We start from the raw sequence: 23,437 nt of genomic DNA, 5'->3' as shown, positions 1-23,437 counted from the left end.
TCCTTTGATAACAAGACCATTTATTGTATCTCTCTCCTCATTCAAGACCATGTGCGTCGACCGAAGATAGTTGACTTTTACCGAACAAAGTGAAGGGACACTTTCACTCGGCAGGACACAGTCACATTCACACTGACACAGATCCCCCCCCCCCCCCCCCCCCCCATCCCCATCCCCATCTCCCACCCCCGCCAAACACCTTCGAAGCTTATGTCTTCTATGTTGTGAGATGTGATGATTCATGTACTGAGGTGTTTCTATCTGTTCTCAAACTGATCTCCCTGTGTGAGCTCAGTCTTGGGGGAGTTCTTTTTTCTCCTCGTCTTTCCTCGTGTTGTGGATTTTCCATTGTTATGCCTCTCTGAACTGTCTTCCCTATGTGATGTTTGTGTAATATATGTATGTTCGGAAGGGTAAGCTGGCGCTGGCAAAAGGTCGGCACCCTTAAACCAATTTCCTTCGGGGTCAACCTTTGGTATCAGTAAGGTTTTATTAAATTGAATTGATATGCAGACAGATTCCCAGCCGGTCACAGCACATGGCAGCCCCTCTGTGAGCCTGGTAGTGGTTTCTTCCTGTTAATAGGGAGGTTTTCATTGCGATTGTCACCTTAGAATTTGCTCACAAGGGCCATAGTCATTTTGTTCTGTTTTCGTGATATTATTGTAAGGGTCGTTACCTTTCCAAGCAGCTCGAAGAAACTGTTGGTGGAATTTGGCACTATATGGCACTAAGCAAAACTGAATTGAGTTCACATCTGACAATAAATAATCAATCAGCAACCAATTAGATATATATTTCTGACTAATCTTGACCTCTTAACTGTTTGTGTGTGTGTGTGTGTGTGTGTGTGTGTGTATGACAGACAAAGAGAGAGAGAGAGAGAGCCACTTGCTGTGTATTTAAAAACCAAACACTCAAACAAACCAAAGAGAATGTCAGACGCAGAAGGAGATTGTATTATTTGTGGCAACCGATGATGTCTTGGTCTCCACTTGTAGGCTGTGTCTTGAAGGCATATGTGTGGACGAGGAGATGACAGGAAACACAGAGCGTCAGCAGCAGCCATCTAAGCTTCACAGGGCACACACGGCACCACACAGACAAATCACTTTCCTGAGGCCCAGCCCAAAGCCAGCCGCCCGCTGCCTCCTCATCTCCTCCTCCTGGGACCTTTAGGGAGTACTCAGCACCCGCAGGTAAACCATGCACTGTCACAAAATCTCCCAGCATCACAGGCCCTCTCCTGACACTGAAACCTCTCCTCATTTCTGTTATTTTTCCCTTATCTGTGACCCGCTCAGTGTGTGTGTGTATGTTTGTGTGTGACAGAGAGAGAGAGAGAGACACTTGCTGTGCATTTAAAAATCAGAGACTCAAACACACCACAGAGAGTGACAGACGCACAATGCAATTCTCTCCTGGCTTTTGCCCCCATTTTATTTGGGTTTTTTTTTTATTTGAAATATATATTTTTGAAGTATTTTACACATCTCCTCCTTTCCTTATATCTCTTTATGGATTTCTCTTTTTTTGAACACTTTGGTTGGAAGGTAACTTCTTCATGGAACACACATGCTGTAGTACAGCACTTTTTTCACCTGAAATGAAATATAACTTAAATCACACTTCTGTCAAGTGGCATCGAACCTATAACATAACGTGTAGCATGATCTGGTTGGAATGTAACTTATAAGTGAAGTCACATCTGGAATCAGAACACAATGAACGTTTACTTATAAATTTCTGAACAAAATTTCCCTCCTCTTCTGGACGTATGCCTGGTATGATCGAGCAGCCATAGCAGCGGCCTTACATTGTTGGACATAACTGCGGTACCCGTCAAGAACTGGGACTGCAGAGTCCGGGTTGACAAACCCTGTCTCCTCTGGAGTCCAATCCCTCCTCACGTTGGCTGGCATGTACACAGCTCTTGTGACCACAGACTCTGGTACTTCGTCCTCTAGCAATAGAGGAGCTTTCAGTTCCTCCATATCCAGCTGGACTGTTGGAGGCATTTTCTGGTCTGGAAGGAATGGACGGTGCAACATCTTGTAGGGGATGTCATAGTGGAGCTTGTAAAATGTAAATCCAGATGTTCTTTCGCATGGAGAAGTTGACAGGATCTTGTATTTCTGCAGCTCGGATTGGCTGATATTCTTCTCGATGAGCAGGTCCTTTATATTCTCAAATGACACATAATCACCATTCATCAACATTCCGATTGAACTGGCCAGAATCAAGATGTTCTTCTGGGTCTGTACAGGGACTGTTCCTGGGATCCTTTTCAAAACGTCAGCCAACCACGGCATGCCATGTTCCTGGTATCTTTCCAACTTGCGGCCATAACACATCGAACGGCGCTCCATTTCCACTGCAATGTCTCCAACCATGGCTGACGCCCGTGCTTCCATTGAAGGCTCATGGTGATCATTGTGTACTTCAATGAAGTGCTGAAAGTTCCATGAGGCCGTGGTCGTGCCTCTGACATCACGATATTTGATTTTGGGGAACCACCTAAGCTTCAGCTGCAGGAAACCAGCCATCAGGCATTCGTACACATCTTTCCCTGCCTCTTGAATGAGGATCCTGGCCCTGGAGAATGTAAAGGGAGTTGGAAATGTGTCCCTGGTTGCAAGGTTGCCTACTAATGTTGACAGGTTAACGTGTCCCTTGAGAATGTCAGGGCACTTATCTCCCTGGAGCGCAGAGATGGGGATCTCTTCGTTTCTCCCGAAAAGATCCTGGAGGAGAAGGACTACAAGTGAAGGGCCAACTACAGAAGGCTCAGCCTCCATGTTACATGTAAGAGAGAACAGCCTGTGGATTCGATGGGTCTGGAGAGCATCCTTTGTCCAGTGTAACACAGGTGGAGGTGTGTCCTCACTTGTTGGCGCTGTGGCAGAGCCAAGCGCCATGAACCCCCTGATATGAGTGGCACTGAACTCATGACGTGAGCTAGTGCCCATTGCTGAGGAGTAGACATTGTCCACATTGGACAAAGGGTGGCCGTAAAAAGCTTCTTCCAGCGCGAGCTCGAGCTGAAAGGCTCTCCACGATGGGATGAACCCACCTTTTCCCGAGTGCTCATTTCCCAGAGTCCAGAGCTCGTCGGCCATGTAGGTGAGACATGTACAGAGTATCTCCTGGACACTACAGTCTCCCTCGTCCCATTTGAAGGGTATCACCATTGGGAGTTCGTTTAAAAACCATTTCAAATGACGAAGGGAGAAGAAATGAACAGCGAGAATAGGTTCGATCAGGCATGAGAGGTCCGCGGCGTCCAGCGCTTGCACCATCTCGATGCGTAAGGGATACTTGCACATGGCCTTGTTTGCAAGGTCCCGCATGTGTACGTAGTAGTCCTGCGCACGGGATTCGAGGGCCTTGGTATAGTTGGGGTGGCCGAGCCCACCGATGACTATCAAGCCACTTACTGGGTGACGGAACGTTGCCAGAGCGTGGGTGTGGGGACTGTCCATGTAAAACTGCCAATGGTTCGCAAACAGCAGGTCGGCAATAGACCCCAGAACTGGACTGACGTCCACCTCATGTTCATCCAATTTAGTCTGCATGTTTACGCACTCGTGCATTGACATGGCAGTATAGAATGTTGTTCTTGGACCGACCAACTTCTCTAACCCTGCTCTGGACCAAAACAATAGGGTGTGGGGGTCCTCTGTTGACAATGTGCACGCAACATGTAAAGACAAGCGAACAATGTTGTCAAAGTCAGTGATGTCGGACAGAATCAGCGGTTCCTGGGATCTGTGGCCAAACTTGTAGACATAGAAATGTAAATCCAACGTCTCATGTTCAGGTAGCAAATCCTTGGATTGATCGAGAGTGCGCAGCAGGAATTCCTGGTCCTGTGGTAAGACTTTCATGTAACCTTTGTTTTGGAGGATAATCTTTTGGAGCGAGGGTCTACAAAGCTGTTCTTGTGGAAGTGCTCTCAGACTCTCAATGAAGTTCATCAACATCGCATTGATGAGTTCTATGGTGTTGAAGGACAGATATCCAAATGTGGAAAATACCTTTTCCATCCCATAAGGGGATTTCGGGATTGCTGTGACATGGAGTTTGAATCCGTCATTGAGCTCAGCTAGATCAATACCTCGCAGCCTGTGGAGCACTTCTAACCCTTCGCTGGAATACTTTGTACGATCAATGTGTTTTTTAATGATGTGCCAGGAATTTCGCAGCTGGGGGTTTCTGCATAGTGAAAGCCTCAACTTGGAGAATTGAATCTTCAACTTTTCCAAGAAGTTCAGTTCGATGACTATCCCATTGATATTGAACTGAGCAGCTAGTTGTTCAACGGGACTGTCAACAGTAGTTGCTTGGAGGGGAATGAGGATGTCAGGGTCGGTGAGGAAGTTCAGCACACTTGGGGAGCACGTGAATGCTTTGGACAAAGCACGCATATTTTCCCTGCCAACATCATCCATGGCTCGTGGAATCTGGTAAGTAAAAAGAAGAAAAATGGGGTAAGTACACACAAGACCTGCTTCTGCGGTCCCAGAAGAGCCTTTTCAGGGGTTGTCTAATTCAGAATGGGAGGTCAATTTCCTACATTTTCTCTAAATTAATGATTGTAAGTAAGACATTAAGGGGTGAAAAACATTTATTGATTTTTCAATTCCATCAAGGCGCTTGGCATCATTATTTTAAAATACATGTACACATGAATCCTCTGCAGATGCAGACAATGCTGAACCATTTAAAATGACTTCATTTGACTTAGGGCTTTCATAACACTTCCGTGTATTTATATTGAACTTAAACAAGGTGATTCCGATTTTTTAAAGCAGTATTTTTGCTGACAGTTGTTAAGGTCTTAACGTGTGGTGCTACAAGGTATAAAGGTATGAACAAGTATTGCATTTTGTTACTCACTTCTTCCTTGACTGTAGACTTTAATTATGAAAGACCCCCCCACCACACACAAAAGAATAACCTCATGCGGGAACCTAAACATTAGTGATTTATATACAATACTTGGAATTATAGCATTTAAATTCAACACAAGAGCTTAGGGATTTGGATGTTCCAGTTGGAAGGAATTAGTTAATTTTATCTAAACTTACCTTTATGTAATTCCACCGTCTTCAACTTAATGAACACTAACAGCTCTGCATATAATCTATGGGGATCTTAGCATTCAGATCTTTCAACCAATCGTGCTCTCTGCTTTGGTCATGTGAGAGGAGGAGAAAAAGGAATACTCCTTTCAGTCAGATGCAGATATCCCTGTTCCCGTATGAAGAAAGGAATGAATGCGTTTATGTTTTTGAACAGAAACAGGAAATACACACTCAGACTTTGTCCCGACTGCCGTTAGACCAAAACCAAGAGAAGAAGAGAGCTCGGCGCGTCACAGGAACAGGAAGTGCTCAAAGTCCAAGCACCATTACCTTCAGAGGTTGCGACCTCTGGAGGATGACGTTGGACAGGCGCTTTAGGCCTGCTGTACAGGTTTTTGATTGGACGAACAATGTTTAGAGCTGTTCTCTGTCCAGCTTATCGCCGCCCACCGAGACGAGGCGGAGCAGAGATGGCAGCTGCAGTCTGTGGCGCGGTCGCAACAATATTCTCCTGAAGTCTGAAGCAGGAAGTTGAACTTCCCCGGGTCTGAAACGAGACGCTCAGACTGTGAGGCAGCAGCGCCAACCACTGAGCTACCCTGGCACCGCTGTCACACACGCGATGATGTCACCTTCAAGCTACGCTGCGGGACGTACCTGCTGGCTGTAGCTGAAGTTCACGTCTGATCTCGTGGGAGAGTCAGCCACGCCTCCTTCCTGCTCATCCTTTCAAAATAAAATAGAAACAGACTGATTACAGCTTCATGGGGTCTGTGGGGATGAACAAAAAGTATTTGACCAGCATAATATAATCTGCAGTATGATCATTGCTTTAACAATGTAACAGATAGCTTTAAGAAGGCCTTAAGATGCTTATGCACACAGTTATTATGTTTAGTAGAGGTTCTTGATTAAAACATTTATTTAGTAAAAGTCATATCCATAGTTTCAGTTCGATTATTACATATACGAGAGTGGTTTCTGTCTCTCTGTCTGGTGAGGGGTCAGGAGCTAGTCGCGAGGTGAAACAGGGTGCAATTGTGGTTAGCACACAGACGCAGACACACACACACTTTTAGTTAGATTCATTTATGGGGGAAAGTTTAATTATGTTTTGCTGATGTTGCAAAGAGCAGTTTGTCGCAGAACTGCTGCTGAGGTGTCAAGATGACAAGCGAGCATCCGGCAGTGACAGGATGCACCTGTTATGAAGATGGAAGACGATGTTCTTTTAAACTGTGTTAAAAGGTTATTGTGGTTTTGATTTGACGTATGTATATATCCTGTCTGTGACGTATGAAGGGGCGTCAGTAAACAAACCCTGATGCTATAAAATATCTGTTCATGCTTTGATTGAGTCGAGGACTACTGGCTGTCTGCGTACAGAGTGTCTTCCCACGCGTGTATTCATTAAAATCATTGTTTGACCAAGACCTACTGGACCAAGAGTTGTTTGTACTCTCCCTCCTCAATTTTGAACCTTAACATTTGGGGGCTTCGTCCGGTGGTTGAGGAGGGAGGATTGGAGGTTTAGATGGAGAAATTTGGTCTTAGGTGGTCTGACGGGCAGACATGAATTCCAGTGGTCGAAGTGAGTGGGCATAAGCCGGCTTATCCAAAAGGTAAGGCACTACCTGTTGAATTATTTCCAAAGTGTGCCAAATTGGATATGATAAAATTTAAGTCTACTCACTGAAGTTACTGGTGGATGTCTGTTTTGATTTTGATGAAAAATCTCATGAGTTGAAGCAGTTAGAGTTCTGCTAAGAAGAATGAAGAAATGAAAGCAGTAAAGTCTGCTAAAGCAGTTAGAGTCTGCCAGGAAAAGTTTAAATACTGGGTTGAAGTCCCAAAGAAATTGAGTTAGAGTCTCAAGTAGTTTGGTAGGGAATTGGTTATTGTGTTGGTTAGAGTCCAAATTTGGTCATAAGAGTGGACCTGAGCGGTCATTTTGTGAGTTGGAGTCTCCATTTGACCACTAGGTTGCACCTGCCTCAGTTATACACTTGTTTTGGGTGTTGATTGTTGTTTCAAAGTATTATAAATTATTCTAGGACGGCAGTTCGAGTCTGCTAGGAAGCGCAGTTCTCGGAGGTAATGCTCCCTCCCGGCCAAGGACGCTTGGCCCTGACCTATCGGCGAATAGGGTTAGTACGGTTGGCAACCGGGGAGAACTTGGGAACCTCCAAAATAGCTAGGAGTTAGAGTCTCCTTACCGTTTGGAACGGTATCTGCGCTTTTTTGGGCAGCAAAGGTTGGACCTTGGGTGTTGGACACTTTTAAATTGAGTTAGGGATTTTAGAAATGAGGCCAGAAACAGTTAAAGTCTTGATACTGGTTAATTGGTCGCAAAAAACTCAGGGAGTTTATCCGCTGGGCGGTTATTTTAAATTTGTCTAAAATTGTGTAGGCGCTAAAGCTGACAGATCTGACAGTGGTTGTAAATATAAGACGTCGTTGTAATATAGAATAAGAAAATTTGGTGTGAGAGATCTCTGTGTGTCGAGTCAGTAATGCACTGACTGCCTGCTGCTATTTTTAGATGTGTGTGTGTGAGTGTGAAAATGCAAGGCAAGGCAAGGCAAGGCAAGTTTATTTGTATAGCACAATTGAACAATAAGGTGATTGAAAGTGCTTTACAGAGACATTAGAAACAAGAACAAATAAAAAGCATGATTTAAAATTGATTAAAACAAGCAAATAAACTAACTAACTAACAAACAAACAAACAAACAAACAAACCAGTATATAAAATCAAAACAGATAAAATCAGAACATGCTTAATAATGCAAATTAGTAAGCAGTGAACTGTTTAAGCCACAGTTGGTTTTACAAATACTGCTGCAAACATTGTTGAGTGTGTGTTTAAAATGCCATTCATGTTTATTAGAGGACTATAAATAAAGTTTTGAGTTGCCGTAGTGGATGTATAGTAATTGACTGAAGTTGGATGTAGATATATAAATATATTGAGTGCACTGTGTATACTTAAGATTAACATATTACTTTCAGTAGTAACTTCTCTCCAGCAATAGTTGCTGGTGTGTTTTATTTTTTCAATTTCTTGTGTGAATGCGGTGACTAGAAGGTTTTGAATGATGAATAAAGGTGTGAGAGGTATTTCTTTGGTGATGTAAAGTAGGATGTTTTAAAGTTTGAAAGTGTTTTTAATTTAAGAGATGCATGAGTGATGTTATAAGAGTTTAGTTTATTTAAAAGGTGTGTGTGAGAGGATTATGAAATCATTGTGTGAATGATGCTACATTTTAGGTCAAAAGTTAGTAGAATTACAGAGGGTTTGTAGATTGTAAATACAAAATAAGTTTGATTAGCCTGGAGAAACAGCAAAGCAGCTTGAGCTGCTCTGAGCAGCTGCGTGCTGTGTGTGTGTAACAGGAAATGGTGTGGGTGACAGGAAGTTTGCATGCCCATATAAGGTGACGAGTGAGCACCCAGAGAGAGAAACAGATGAGTTAAACTCTAGGCAGATAAAGCGAATGGAGGTTTTGAGAAAAGAAATGAAAAGGATATTAATTGTATGTTTTAGTGTGTCAACACAGATTACAGATAAATGAAGGTGGACTTCTCTCAACCTGGAATTTTGAGTACGGCGCCAAAACCACTAGAGTAGCATAATTGGGAGAAAACAGGCCAGAGTTTGGCTTAAAATTTTACAGCTTGACCTCGCACTTGTCCCCATCCTGAGAAGAAGCTCAAAGGACAGTTAATCTCCTGATGAAGACCGACAGAACATCGTGGACTTGAGAAGAATTAATAGCAGGCAAAAGACAGTGCAACGGAAACCACACTGACGACACCAGCAGCAGCATGAAAGGAACCACGAGGTGGAAACATGTACTGTAAATTACAGGCTGGGCAGTTGAACAGTGGGATAATGAACGGTGGTAAAGCACTGGACACTGATTGTCAGATTTGTCTTGCTTGGAGTAATCTTGAAAGGGACGAGTGAAAGGATCAACAGACAAGAAGAAACCACGTGATGAACCATGCACGGTGGACAGCAGGCTGGTAAGAACAGTGTGACATGACTGTTTAAAGGCACTGAATGTGGTATTTTGCCAGGCTGGGACTTGATCCAAAAGGAAAATACTGAAGAGAAACAGAGAAGAAACAGACTGTGTTTGCTGGAATTCAAGACAACAAAAGGACACTGAGAGAAGAGGACAGTGACCAGTGAGAGGTGAAGCAGGACGAGTTCGACTGTGAGAATACAGGGTGTAATTGGACTGAAAGTGAAGCTTGAACTCATGATGGTTTAGAGATGTCCACCGTCACAAACAAAGAGGTAAACAAGAATAGAAAACACACATAGACAAAGTGTTACATGTGAAATTATTTCTGGAAAGAATCAGAAGTGAGATAGTTTTGAATTAAGAAATCAGAGAAAAGATGCATGAATTAAACCTGACTATAACATATAGAGGCAATGAAGAAAGCAGCTTACACTCACTGAACATTAACAAAATACATAGGAAAAGCAATGAAGACCTGCTTACACGTATATACATGACATAAGTTGGGATTTCTGACCAGAGAAAGGGACACGGGTAGTTTAAGTACTTATGATAATAATGAAAATGTCTCAGTTGTGTTTCTTTAGGGGCTAAACAGATCTGGATCAATTTTCCACGTGCAGCGGTCGGAAGAGACCTGTAGGTTAACTTGACTGGACATGCCAAGGCAAGTTCCTGGTTGAATTGTTCACAGCGCCATGTCTCCATAAACCTGACAAGTGGGCCCTAACTTCTGGCTGAGGAGCAGGAATAAGGTGGGAACTTAAAATTTGGGTTAGCAAATTTGGGAAAGAAACTGACGGCTTAAGTGGAGAATTGTGCAGGAGTCTGACACACTGCAAAAGCAACATATGCAAATTCACATACACAAGCAGAAAATGCATTAACCTTATGAAGACAAGACAAGCTCATCGAGATTAATGCATAGATACAGATTAAACTTGGCTAAGAACTAGAGATGGCACGATACCACTTTTTTATGTCCGATACCGATACCGATATCATAAATTTGGATATCTGCCGATACCGATATGAATCCGATATAGTGTTTTTTAATCAACAAAACTGTTTTTTAAAATATCTTGCTGCATTTTGCAAGTCTGCAAGTTCATACTCAAGTTTAAAACAACAACTACACTAAAGCTATTCTGTTATACCTGTATACAAAAAAAATATTTCATAGTTCAGCAATACTGATCAATCTAATAAACTTAGACCTACACCATCCTCCCTATTCTGGTATTTTAAAGAGTACTTAGCGTAAATATTAAGCAACCTAACTAATAGGGTTCCAACTCCCAGCAACAACAAAAATAAAAAAATAAAAAAATAGGGAACCACCCCTCACGCTCCACCTCATGATGCTTAATCAACGTAATCAACCTTAATTTGATGCAGTGTGAAAAAAAATGCACAGAAATCAATTATTTTTCAAGAAATATTAAATAGATTCAACATCTTTCTTCAACAAAATTGCAGACTGCACAGATGGTACCTTCCCAAAGGAAAATGTACTATAGCTTACTAGGGTATATATATTAGACTTAATAGTCACTATATACAGTAATTGACTTCTATTCATTTTACATCAAATTAAAACTTTGGGTGTCAGATAATTATTTATTAAAAGCTAGACATTTTAAATGAGAATAAGAAAGAAAAGTATGTCTTTGTGCCCCCTTTTCCCAGTTAATGCCCTATCGGCCCCCCTGGCTAAACTTTGCTAGATCCGCCCCTGCACAGTTACCAGCGTCAGCTACATAGAAAACGATCCTGGTGTAGAAAGTAATATTAAATAAATTCTAACAACAGCTTATCAAGCTTAAACGTGCTGCTGTTGTTCAGCCGCTGGTTTGCTCTTTCTGGCGCAAAGTGGACCAAAAACAAACAAGAGAGACGGACTCACAACAGAAAAGCCGATCAGCTGATCATTAGCAGTTTCACGATTGAAGTAGCAGCCGGAGAGCGAGAGGCAGTCGCTAGTTAAGCTTAACGTGGGAATGCTTTACAAACATTCAGAGATGGACTTACACACTTGCTTTACTTCTCTCGGGGATAACTTTGTCGGAGATGAAATGCCAGGTTGCTAGCGAAGCTCCAAATGCTATCCAGACCACCGACAGGTCCCGCATGCCACAGCTGCTCTATCACGTGATGCATACTGCTCCGACGTTCTGAGGCGAGTTACGGCGTGTTGCAAGTTTTGTGAGGTGCTTTCGTGATATTTAATGGATCGGATTACATTTTTTATTTTTCTCCGATATCCGATCCAGTAATTTAGGTCAGTATCGGACCGATACCGATACGTAATATCGGATCGGTCCATCTCTACTAAGAACACAAACATATGCAATGAAGAACAGCTTGCTATTTTGTGTGAATGATACAATGGTATGAATGTTTAATAAAATACATTTGTGTTTGTAATTGAGGAATAGAAGAAGCCATATGACAAAGGGGGTTATGTTTTATGCTGAACTGAAGTATGTTACAGAGCATAAGGGGGTGATTTTTGTGTGCAAATTGTGTGGTTTTAATGAGACTTTTGGTGTATTGAGGAGGTGAAATTATGTGGTGGCAAGACTTGTGTGTTTAAGGTTGTTGAGGTTGTTGTGGTGAGGGGTTGATTCTGTCAGTTAGGTTGTTGTTGTTATTTTTGTTTTTAATAGAGGGAGTTTTAGGAAACATGGACATGTCTGGGAGGGGCCCATTATTTTGTAACAGTGCACTTGGAGATCCCTAAAAAATACACACACATTGGTCCCTAATGGACATAAATGTCCATTCCCCAAAAAGTGCAATAAAAATATTATATATTAATATTTTTTTCCACTTTAAATTGGTCAGTCTTTTAAAACTACTTCTCCCTGAAATATTCATATAAAGTTTTAATTATATTTTCGTTGTTTTAACCCTTTAAATCCCAGTTTTACTTCATGAGCGCCCTGTTTTTTTAGCCCCCAAAAACAAAAAAACTCAATATTTAAAAAAAAAAAACATTTGAAGTAATATTTGATTGTTATTATAATTAGGCCTTTAGATGGACTAAAGATTGGCACCAAGAGTCATTTCGATCGCCTTTTATTTTTTTTCCAGGAGCGCATTTCATAAAATGCACACTATCGACCACGCCCAAAAAGTGCAATAAAAATATTAAATATTAATTTTTTTTTTCACTTTAAATTGGTCAGTCTTTTAAAACTACTTCTCCCTGAAATATTCATATAAAGTTTTAATTATATTTTCGTTGTTTTAACCCTTTAAATTACAAAAAAACTAAAAAAAAAACTAAAAAACTAAATATTTTCCCAAAAAAACATTTGAAGTAATATTTGATTGTTATTATAATTAGGCCTTTAGATGGACTAAAGATTGGCACCAAGAGTCATTTCGATCGCCTTTTATTTTTTTTTCCAGAACCAGAAAATGGTCTCCAGGCGGCAAATGCTGCTCATCGAGGCCGAAATGAGTGCATTCTCCCGGGTTAACTCGCGACGATGATCGGGGCATGTTGCGTCGGACTCCTTTTTCCAGCGCACACTTCCGGTACCACGTGACAACAAATACGTCATTTCCTGTTGACTAAAAAAAAAAAATGCACCCTCTCATGGTCCTAGGGACCGAAAAATGGTCCGCACGATCAGCGGGCGAATCCGCTGCTGCACGCCGGAAAAGAGGCGTCATTTCCAGCAGGTCTGTCCAAGCAGCCCGCTGTTTTCCAGCAGAGGTCAAATGTGAAGCAAGGGCGCCACCCGGTGGACAAATAAAAAAATTACAACTCTAAGGCCTGTAGTCCAAAACGAAACCTAAGCTGGAGACCTGACTTTCGATTTGACCGTAATTTTTCTGGCGTGAAAAATAGCGTTTATAATGGGTTTCAATGTGGACATTTTTGTCCAAAGGGACTAATGTGTTTGGATTTCTGTAACTTAGCCATTTTAGGCTGATTTAATGAATTGACACCACAATTAAAAAAAATAAGAAAAAAAAAACATTCTTTGACAAATTTGGCTATATTCCACTCAACACAGTGAAGATGGTTTAAAACTAAAAATGCAAAAGACAATAAATGTCCCTAAGGACCTCAGAGGGTTAAAGAAAACCTGTCAGGTGATTTTGTTTTGTTTTTATGAGCTAACAATCAGCTCTATTTTTCATTTCTGTTTTAAGCAGGCCTGCAACAGTGAATAACGGCGCTGAAAATTCTCGGGAAGAGCAAATATAAGGTGGGCTTTCCAGATTACAATTGGCTGAGGAGAGCTACCTGTGGGGACTGATCAAGGTCGTAAGTCCCTGTAAAAAGGATTTTATGCGAGTCAATCCAGTCCAAAAGCATAAAGAAATATTTTCCTATGGAAAATAAAAAATGACTGAGCTCATTTTGCTGAGGGTGGAGTATCTGATCGTGCGGGAAGCTCCACTATCAGCAAATACATGGTGTGACTGCATGTGAGTGAATGTGTGACTGAATGTGAGTGAGGATGAATTAATGTGGACAAACAATTTGTTTTTACCAGAGAAAATTTCTGTTTTGTTTTGTTGACTGGGGTTAGATTATGGGATTATAGTATATTGTTGGGAGAATGCCAAATGCTAAAGGGGAAATATTTTTTTGATGTAACTCAGTTACCATTAATTGTAGAAACACATGACTGATAACTGTTCTGTTTTAAGTTTATTTTATGACATACATTGGATCATGAGTGGGGAAACTGAGCATTTTTAAGTTTTGTATAGTATCTTGACACATGAAATGTATCAAGATAAAGGGGGGTTTAGGGTTTATTAATTTAATTGTTTAATAATTTAGGATCATTTTAGGACCTTTTGGGTTTTTGATCATTTGGATATGGTAAAACTGAAACTGTTATTTTTAAGTTAAGGTTAAAGGATTAAAAGTGAACTTGTCACGGTTTGCGAGGCAAGCCGTGTGGAGTTGTAGAAAAGGACCCAAAAGGCGGCAGCTCTGGTGCAGGTGAATATTTATTTACAATGGTGGAAAAACAAGAAACCGGAAACCTAAACTGGGTAAGCTAATAACACAAACCAGAAACGAGGATGCAGGGAGGTCCGGGGAAATACACAAGAGACGCAGGGAGACCGAGGGGAAACAACACAGACGAACCAGCAACTACCATAACAGAAGACACAACTTAAATACACCCAGAGAACACAGGGAGATTACACACAGGTGGGGAACACAGGGGATACTGATAAACATAACGAGACAGGGCAGGAGTGAACACAACATTACGCATATGGACGAGAGACTGTCAAAGTAAAACAGGAAGTACACAGAGGTTCAGACAGGAGGAGAGAAAGCACGGGGAGAACACAGACATAACAGGCTGGGGGAAACATGGAATAAACACAAAGAGAGACGAGAGCTCATAAATAGACAGAGGGGCACAAGGGGGTAAGAGTCACAAAGGGAAAAAACACTTAGGGAACACCACAACAGGACACCTCAGAAAACCTGGCCTAAATAAGGAGCGAAAATACAAGGAACCAAGAATACTGGGCCAACATGGCCCAGGACCATGACAGAACTGAATCCTGTTTAGAAGATACAATGCCGGTTTTTCAAAGCTGTGAATAAATCTTAGAGGGAAAATTAGTGAGGGTTGAAGGAGTAGAACAGGTTTGATTTTTTTGATCTTTAGAAGAAGTGGTTATAATGTAGGCGTACACATACAGATATTACATAGGTTTATCTTTAGGATAAAGGGGGAGCTTCTACGTAGAAATGATTTTTATACATATTGCATTTTGTGCTTTTAAAGGAGTTGTGGCTCAAATTTGTCTCTGGAGGGTCACGAGCCTTTGGCTAGCGCTATGATTAGCCAATCTACTGTGAGGATAATATGAGTTCATGAAGGATTGCACACGCTTACAGACACAGAGTTAAGAAACACACGACAGTATTGATTCCAGGCAAAAGGCCTTAAATTCATTTAGCTTTTAACTGAACTTAAAGAAGGACCAAAGAGGAAGGAAAGCATATATTTTGGTTAAGTCTGATAAACTAGAATTAGGAGGTATTGTTACATTAAAGGAGCAAAATGAAATAAAAAGGCTATACCAAAAACAGGTGATAACATAGGAAATGTGAGGTTAAAATGAAGTTAACACATAGGAGTTGTTTCAAGGCAGCATTTAGCTATGATGAAATGTATACAGGAGTAATTGCTTATATGCTTAAACTTAATTGATTAGAATGGTTGTTTTCTTTTGGATCTTTTAGAGTAGAGGAACTTGCAGCAGCGACAATTTGTGCACAGGATGTTGATGATCAGATAAGGGAAAAATAGAGCGAGCAACCGGACGTAAAAGCAGGGCTTAAAGAGTTTTAAGGTGATGAGTAACGTTGAAGAATATATATAAATACAAGTCAATAAGTTAAGAAGATAATTAGGATCAGGCTTTTGATTAAAGAGTCCCAAATAGGATAAGTTAGGGAGATGCAGGAAAAGGTGTTTTGTTTCCTTTGCAGAAGATCGATCTCGGCGTCCACAGGAGGGGCGAGGATCCTGGAGATCTCGAGGCCTGCAGAGAGGGACCGAGAAAACCTAAGCTTACACATGGAGTGTTCTCGAAGGGGAGCTGGTGTTTATTACCGGACCAATTAGATGACATGAGGTTGTCTGATTTGCTGAGCGAGGACACAATGTATTGCGACCTCTGGTGTTCCAGAGGTCGAAAGGGGGATTGTGGGGATGAACAAAAAGTATTTGACCAGCATAATATAATCTGCAGTATGATCATTGCTTTAACAATGTAACAGATAGCTTTAAGAAGGCCTTAAGATGCTTATGCACACAGTTATTATGTTTAGTAGAGGTTCTTGATTAAAACATTTATTTAGTAAAAGTCATATCCATAGTTTCAGTTCGATTATTACATATACGAGAGTGGTTTCTGTCGCTCTGTCTGGTGAGGGGTCAGGAGCTAGTCGCGAGGTGAAACAGGGTGCAATTGTGGTTAGCACACAGACGCAGACACACACACACTTTTAGTTAGATTCATTTATGGGGGAAAGTTTAATTATGTTTTGCTGATGTTGCAAAGAGCAGTTTGTCGCAGAACTGCTGCTGAGGTGTCAAGATGACAAGCGAGCATCCGGCAGTGACAGGATGCACCTGTTATGAAGATGGAAGACGATGTTCTTTTAAACTGTGTTAAAAGGTTATTGTGGTTTTGATTTGACGTATGTATATATCCTGTCTGTGACGTATGAAGGGGCGTCAGTAAACAAACCCTGATGCTATAAAATATCTGTTCATGCTTTGATTGAGTCGAGGACTACTGGCTGTCTGCGTACAGAGTGTCTTCCCACGCGTGTATTCATTAAAATCATTGTTTGACCAAGACCTACTGGACCAAGAGTTGTTTGTACTCTCCCTCCTCAATTTTGAACCTTAACAGGTCACTGATCACATGACCTCTTCACACGTGCAAATTTCAAACCAATTTTCATGTGCAACATTATGCTGACCTGCATCACACTAACAGGAGACAGAGGCAGAGGTCAGCCCTTACCTGATTGGTGGAGGTCTCAGTGGCGCTGTAAACTCCGGAGGTCTGGAAACTCTGATCTGAAATAATGTGAGACAGAGTCACCAACATGGCTGCTGCAGGGAGGCGTGTCACAGCGGGATCACGTTACTCACCCTGTGAACTGTAGATGAAGTCAGCATATACATGTCCACATATGGGACACTTGTGTCCATTTCTGACACAGTGATGCCTTTGAGACTTTGAGGCGACAGCAACCTGTTGCCGTTCCTCTGTCCTCTGCGGCAACTCACTGCTCACGAACGCCCCCTGTACACAAAAAGAAGACGCATACAACTACTAAAAAAGTTTTATTTTTTGTCTTACTCTTACTTAATATTTACAAATGCCAATGAAAATAAATTATCTGCAGTACTGTTAGTAATTCTGACTACTTTTGATTTGACCTTTATATTTCTTTGAATATATATACTGTCTTTGAATTCATCTTGTGTACGAAACCCACTACTACTCCTCCTCATGACCTCACTAAAAATGGACTGGAGCTAACTCACCTCTTCCTTAAACTCATCTTTTCTCAGTTGTCTTTAAATTTATCTGGTGGAGGTTTCCCATCATCACTCATTTCTAATCTTCTTCTAAATCTTCTCTTTAATTAATTATTGCCACATTTAATTAATTATCTAATGGTGTATTTAATTAATTCATTATGGCAGTCCTGGTGTTCCATACATATGAGCTGACCATGTGACGTAGAAGAATACAAAGACATATTTTGTTGAATGTATAGATTGTGGAAGCAGTGAAACTGAGGATGAATTTCACATCTCTTTGTGGCATAGGACACCCAGTTTTGTTTTTCATGGCTACCTTAGGAATCCTTTTACGTTCTTGTTCTTCCTCCTCTTCTGAATAGCCTTCAGATTCATCCTGTGTGGGTTTCCAGTCATCTGTCCCATCATCTTCAGATGAGCTCACAGACTGTTATTAGAGCAGAAAAATATATATTTTGCTCATTTTCCATGGATGTGTGAAAACAACATATTTACAGAAACTTAGCTGGATTTTTCTTGCCCACCTTAGGAACCCATTCTCTTGCTTCACTCTCCTCCACACCTGTCCTATCGCTTTTAGAAAAGATCACCATCTGTTTTTAGAAAAGTAACAGAACAAAACATAGAAAATAAAATAATTTCCAACAGTGCATTTTGAGGTCTAAGCATCCCAGAAACTGCACAGACATATGTCAGACATAACTTAAAACCACCAGTATAGGTTCATCAAGGCCCTGAGGGGAAAAACTACGTTTCCCACAAAATATTATGTTACTTCCGGTTTTGGCAGGTAATGGCAGACATGCATCCTTTTTTTTTTTTTTTTTATTTTGTTTTTAAAATTTTGGTCGCCAACGGAGAGTGTTTGGTAGCGCTGTCCTCAGAAAACACCGTTTGTACTGTTTCGAATCATAACTCTGGTTTTACGTGGCCTATTAACACAATTAAGAGAATATCATTTGAAGTCCGCACTTTCAACACAAGTTGAAATGGAGACTGGGGCTGTGTCCCAATTCAGAGACCGCACGCTTGAAGTACGCATTCTGAGTGCGATTACGTCACCGCCACGTGACGACTGTCCCAACTCGAAGCGTACTTCAAATGCGCCGTCGATTTCCCCAAATATCAAGCGTGGTCCGGTGCACGCTTCGTGGTCCCATATATCCCACAATTCATAGCGCGGCGGTGGGTGTGGATAATTTTGCTGCAAAATCCACATAAAATGTAATAAATAAATCATATAATACAAAAATCAACTATTCACATTTCAACTTTTAACTATTTAAATTTTCAGCTTTTTCCTTTTACAAATTTAAAGTGAAAACAACACAAAACACTGCAAACCACAACACAATTAAATATAAATTATAATATGAAAACAAAAAGAACATGTATATTCTCTGTCATATGGGCCCGCATGAATAAACTTTCTGAATCCTTTATCATCTGCAACCGAAAATAGTTGTGGATGATTACTATACCTTTCTATCCCTGGCTCTCTTTCTCTCTCTCTCCCTCTGGCTGTTCCTGTGCTACTGAGAGTAACTACCGCCCCTCCCCCCCTCTGCCCACGTGCAGAGTGAAGCGGAAAAAACGTGCGAGAGAGAGAGAGCGAGAGAGAGAGAGAGAGAAAAAAAACCACGTGACGGCTCGCGATAAGGAGCCGGCTCCCGTCGTTCACGTCAAAGAGACGGCTCTAAGAGCCATTTCGTTCGCGAACGACCCATCACTAACACACACACACAACAGCAGCCCCTCTCGCTCGGTTTTTGCATTTGCGCTCGCTAACAACGTGTTGCTGGCGCTCTCAACATTTCTGCCCGTGCGCGCTCAACTCTTTCTCTACACCGTTATATTTGTGCCACAAAAACAGCCAGACAGGACAGGGTTAAAAAAAAAACCAACCAAAAACAAGCAAACGAAAAAAACCCGACAAGGTACCTGTTTGTACTCATGTAACTTTTGAAAGTTAGCTTCATACCTGAGAGCTGGTACCTTCAAACTCTTTCTTCTTTCTTTCTTTCTGACAGTCGTATTGGCGGTTGGCAAACAATTGAAAGGTGCATTTACCTTCATCCATGGTGCTTCTAAACTCTCACTAGAACAATCTGCTGCTGTACTCATGATCACATGACATAGATGATTCTGATTGGCTGCTCAAATGCTCATTAGGGGCGGAACATTTTTATAACATTAGTTACCATAGGGCATTGGCGCGTGATGTCACGGGGGTGGGCGTGGAAAGGATTTTGGCCTGATGCGCCATTTTCGGGGTCAAAATAATATGGCGTTATTTTTGTGCCACTATTCTGAGCGCATGTAAAAAAAAAATTGAGCGCACGTAAAAAATGTTTGCAGGTGCAAATGATGTATTTTGAGGAGAAATTTATTTTGAGCGAAGAAAAGCTGAATTTGAGCGAACAAAACTCATTCCTGCGTGCAAAAAATGTATTTCAGTGTTTGCTATTATCCACACACACACACACACACACACACACACACACACACACATACAATGGCAGCCCCTCTCGCTCAGTTTTTGCATTTGCGCTCGCTCGCAATGTGTCGCTCATGCTCTCAACATTTCTGCCCATGCGTGCTCAACTCTTTCTCTCTTTCTCTACGCCGTTATATTTGTCCCACAAAACCAGCCAATCACAGACTGGCCCATCGCGGTGTAACGGAGAAACAGCCAATCAAATCGCAGCTTTTCAGCCAGCGTAAAAGATGATTTTTTTTTTTTTTCCACTGAACCGTCTGAGCGCAGGTTCGAGTCCTGGTTGGGACAAAGCCTGTGTTACATTATCAAAAGATAAACACCATTTTTAATTTAGTTAATGTGGATAAAATTTATTTTTCACTTTGCTTTTTCTTATTATTTGATTATCATTCTATTTATATCATAGTGTTTTGGCCTGTGGAGTATTATGTACCTATACTGTGTTAAGGAATATCTTTTATTTATATTTATGTATTATTCACATTATTTTATTGTACAATGCTTTGGTGCCACGGGCTTTTTAGCATGCCTCAATGTCTCACACATTCATGTTGCTAACGGAAGGTATCTCAGGAAGCTGGAAGCAGGCATTCACACGGGAAAAGTTCATCTTTTGTCTTGTTTATATCTATTCATTTTCCAGCACAAACTCAGCACTGACATCATTACTTTATTCCAGTTATGCTCTTGCCTGCCTTCACCGAGCATGCCAACTTCCACTCTGCATGCTTTAAATCTGTTGCTCTTCTGCTTCTGCCATTCTGCGTTTCAGATCCTCAGCTATGCAGCCCGCCTCCTCTCCTTTCTCCTCCTCACCGTGGTCACTCAGAACCCTGTCCCAGCCTCCATCTTCATCACTACCAGCATTTTGACTCTGGGGTGTGGCTTGTGCAAAATCCTGTCACTGCTGAGATTTCTTCTGCTATGATGGGTCATTGGAGTTTAACTGCCTAACAGTTACATTTATTTCTGTACCTCAATAAATCATGCTCAGTTTTTCCACATGATCTCTCCTTATTGAACTGCTTTTGTAGATAAGCTTCAAGCCAGAAAGCAACAACACCTAAACCAAAAATATTATCATCAGAAGTGAGAAAGTGTCTGGACTATCTCCAGCTGCGTTGCATGTATTAAAGATAACTTCAGACACTGTCTGGTTGTCATGTCTGAAACAGGCTGTACAGTCACACAGATAAAAGACAGCAGTCATGTTTCTAATATTACAAATCAACCAGAAAGATTATGAAGATAAAAGCTGTGAGACCCCACTAGAGAACGGATGGCTTGTTATCATTACATGAAGTGATTTAGAAATAAGCTGCCAAGTGGCTGCTGCTGCTGCTGTTGCCTTTCTAAGATGCCCTCCACAATCTTCTCTATTGAGACTTGTGTCAGTGGTGTAGACAGGGCAGGAGGAGGCGGGTTAAAGACGGCAGGGCTCTATGGTGACTACAGGGACACTAGTTGTTTCACTGCCTTCAGTTAAAGACTGCCACAGCAGCTGCTGGGCAGCCACAGGTTTTGGAACAGAGGGTGGGGGCTGAAGGGCAGCTGGTTCATCTTTTCTCAGAGTTTTGTGTTTGTCCCAGTTCAGAGGGACTGGACGGCAGCCTGGCTCTCTGTATTCAAGCCCAAATTGCTCTCCAGTGTCTCTGTCAGAGAGGTGAAGTGCAGTGTACTTCTCCTGACCAGTCACTCTTCTGGAGGCTGCATTCAACTCCACCACTAGAGCTGGATCAAAAACACAAGGTAGCATGACACCTGGCTGCTTAAGGTCCACCAGTCGTTGGTAGTTCCATCGTGCCACCCCTGTGATGCCCTGGGCCTGGAATAGTTCAGTGGAAACGTGAGTCCCGGTGATCCACTGGGCCTGGTGGAAATGATAACCCTCCTGCTGTGAAGTGCCTCGGACAGGAATCCAGATGGGGACCTTGGCACCTTCACCAGGGACATGGTTAAGCTGAAGAGTCCCACCGTACCTAAACATTACACCCTCTGAGAGTTCAGGGTCACTTAGGCAGCCACGCAGAATGTGCACTGCGTCACGTCTTCAGCATGGATGGCTTGAAGAGTGGGACGTTGTTGGGGTCTGTGGCCAGGTGAAAATGGTTCAGGACCTTTTCCACTCTGTTCAGCAGCTCAGTGGGTTGTGGTATTTGGATCCTGCAGTGCTCCCTTATGTGTTGCTTTGTGGGATTAGCAGGATGGATGCCACAGAACTTATAAGCATCCTGGAGCCTCTTCAGGTCTGCCTGATCAACCACTGAGAATGCCGCAGAGAGAAGCTGGCAGAAAGTGCTGAACAGAGGAAGATGCTCAGAGGTACACTCCCGCAAAAATCGCCTCAGGCAGTGGAACAGGTCCAGTTTTACAATAATGTTCTTGTTGTAGTGGGTTCGAGAGGCACAGCTGTTTGCCACTGGTCCAGATGTGGCCGCAGCAACAACAGCAGGAGTGGTTTTTCAGGCATCCCACGATAGATTTTCGACAGGGATGCAGTCTGGGATCTTAAATGGAGCACAGCAATCCCTAAATGTAAGAAATACAAATACATGTAAGTATATGGAATATTATGTGTGTGCATCAAATTGATCTGAAAAAGAAAAACTCAGTTTTTCCAGACAGATTAGCAGTTTGAATGACAACGATGATTACGGTTTTTACCTTTCCACCCAGTGGTAGCCGGCCTTTTCCACTCCTGCATCACTGTACCTCTTGGCCATTCCCTGGTACATGGGCTCCAAGGACCTTTCTGTGTCAGACTGAACCATGACCCACGAAACAATCAGCCAGTTTTCATTCATTATGGAATAACTGGACATGACCCCAGATGCCAGCATGACTTTTCGTGCCACCTTCCTGATGTGGTCAGACCTGGAAATGTGGCCAAAAGTGCCCTGGAGGAGTTTGGATATGGCTGGATGTTGACGTCGGAATTCGTCGAGCAGGCAGTCAGTCAGGTAATGGCTGGACACAGAGACGCCACACCAGGCATGTGGGTCTTCATAAGACCTGAACTCCTGTGGCTTATTTTCCTTCCTCAGGAACTGCCCAATGGTCCTCTGTGCATGAGCTCCTGCCTCAGAATCCCAGACCGATCCTGTGGCATGGAGGTACGTCAGGTGAGCTCGCTCGTACTTGAGGTGCATGAGTTCATTTATTTGGTTTGCCATGTCTGTTGGAGATTTGCCAGTCCTCCTGAGCTCATCCATAACAGACTTGCAGATGGCCTTTTTGTTTGTAAGAAAAGGGAGAAGGTTGGTAAACCTTTGGGCAGTTTCTCCAGCCATCGTGGATTGTCAGCAAACCAGTTCCTGCGACAAGCCCTGCAGCAGAGTCGTGAAGACAGGATGTAATACTGACCACTGGTGCCAACAATTACACGTGGCCTGCCCACACCAGCAGAGACCACTTGTGAACGAAAGCACCCATGGAGACATGGCAAGATATAATTGTTTCTTAACCTGACCATGATAGCACTCTCAGGTTTCATTTTACATTTTATGCACAGGGCGATTACATCTGATTGGGTCACTTCCAAACTCGTCCTGCCTTTGTCATCATCATCATCTTCATCTTCTTCATCCGCTTTATCCGAGGCCAGGTCGCGGGGGCAGCAGCCTAAGCAGAGAGGCCCAGACCTCCCTCTCGCCAGCCACCTCCTCCAGCTTATCCGGGGGAACACCAAGGCGTTCCCAGGCCAGCCGAGAGATATAATCTCTCCACACCCTCACCCTGTACACACCC

The 23,437-nt window shown here is 42.3% G+C and overlaps 1 protein-coding gene and 1 pseudogene across 2 annotated transcripts; both read right to left on the bottom strand.

Annotated features, from left to right (window-relative positions):
- Nucleotides 1–1,241: 1,241 nt before the first annotated feature.
- LOC146662937 (uncharacterized) lies at nt 1,242–19,370 on the bottom strand. 2 transcript variants are annotated; one of them, XM_085415523.1, is made up of 4 exons: nt 17,507–19,370; nt 16,661–16,945; nt 5,745–5,813; nt 1,242–4,463 (listed from the first exon to the last, which is right to left on the bottom strand). In XM_085415523.1, the coding sequence occupies exons 2-4, from the start codon at nt 16,745–16,747 to the stop codon at nt 1,737–1,739; spliced, it is 2,883 nt and encodes a 960-aa protein (XP_085271649.1). In that variant the 5' UTR covers nt 16,748–16,945; nt 17,507–19,370; the 3' UTR covers nt 1,242–1,736. The 2 variants fall into 2 exon arrangements, 1 of the variants encoding a protein (XP_085271649.1); XR_014912966.1 differs by lacking the exons at nt 1,242–4,463; nt 5,745–5,813 and adding an exon at nt 15,538–15,667 and having other exon boundaries at nt 16,661–16,716; nt 16,792–16,945.
- Nucleotides 19,371–20,747: 1,377 nt separating this feature from the next.
- Nucleotides 20,748–23,200, bottom strand: LOC146662936 (uncharacterized; annotated as a pseudogene).
- Nucleotides 23,201–23,437: the final 237 nt, after the last annotated feature.

The sequence above is a fragment of the Rhamphochromis longiceps genome, linkage group LG8 (assembly GCF_057381845.1).
Source record: "Rhamphochromis longiceps isolate RC_006_pf linkage group LG8, R_longiceps_female_GT1.1, whole genome shotgun sequence".
NCBI classification, from domain to species: Eukaryota; Metazoa; Chordata; class Actinopteri; order Cichliformes; family Cichlidae; genus Rhamphochromis; species Rhamphochromis longiceps.
This window is presented reverse-complemented; position numbering and strand designations above follow the sequence as displayed.

Coding starts and splice junctions, on each gene's coding strand:
- LOC146662937 (XM_085415523.1), bottom strand. CDS start 16,747: ATGTTGGTGACTCTGTCTCACATTATTTCAGATCAGAGTTTCCAGACC. Junction 5,814..16,660: donor CTGAGACCTCCACCAATCAG/GTAAGGGCTGAC, acceptor TTATTTTGAAAG/GATGAGCAGGAAGGAGGCGT. Junction 4,464..5,744: donor ACTTCAGCTACAGCCAGCAG/GTACGTCCCGCA, acceptor TTTACTTACCAG/ATTCCACGAGCCATGGATGA.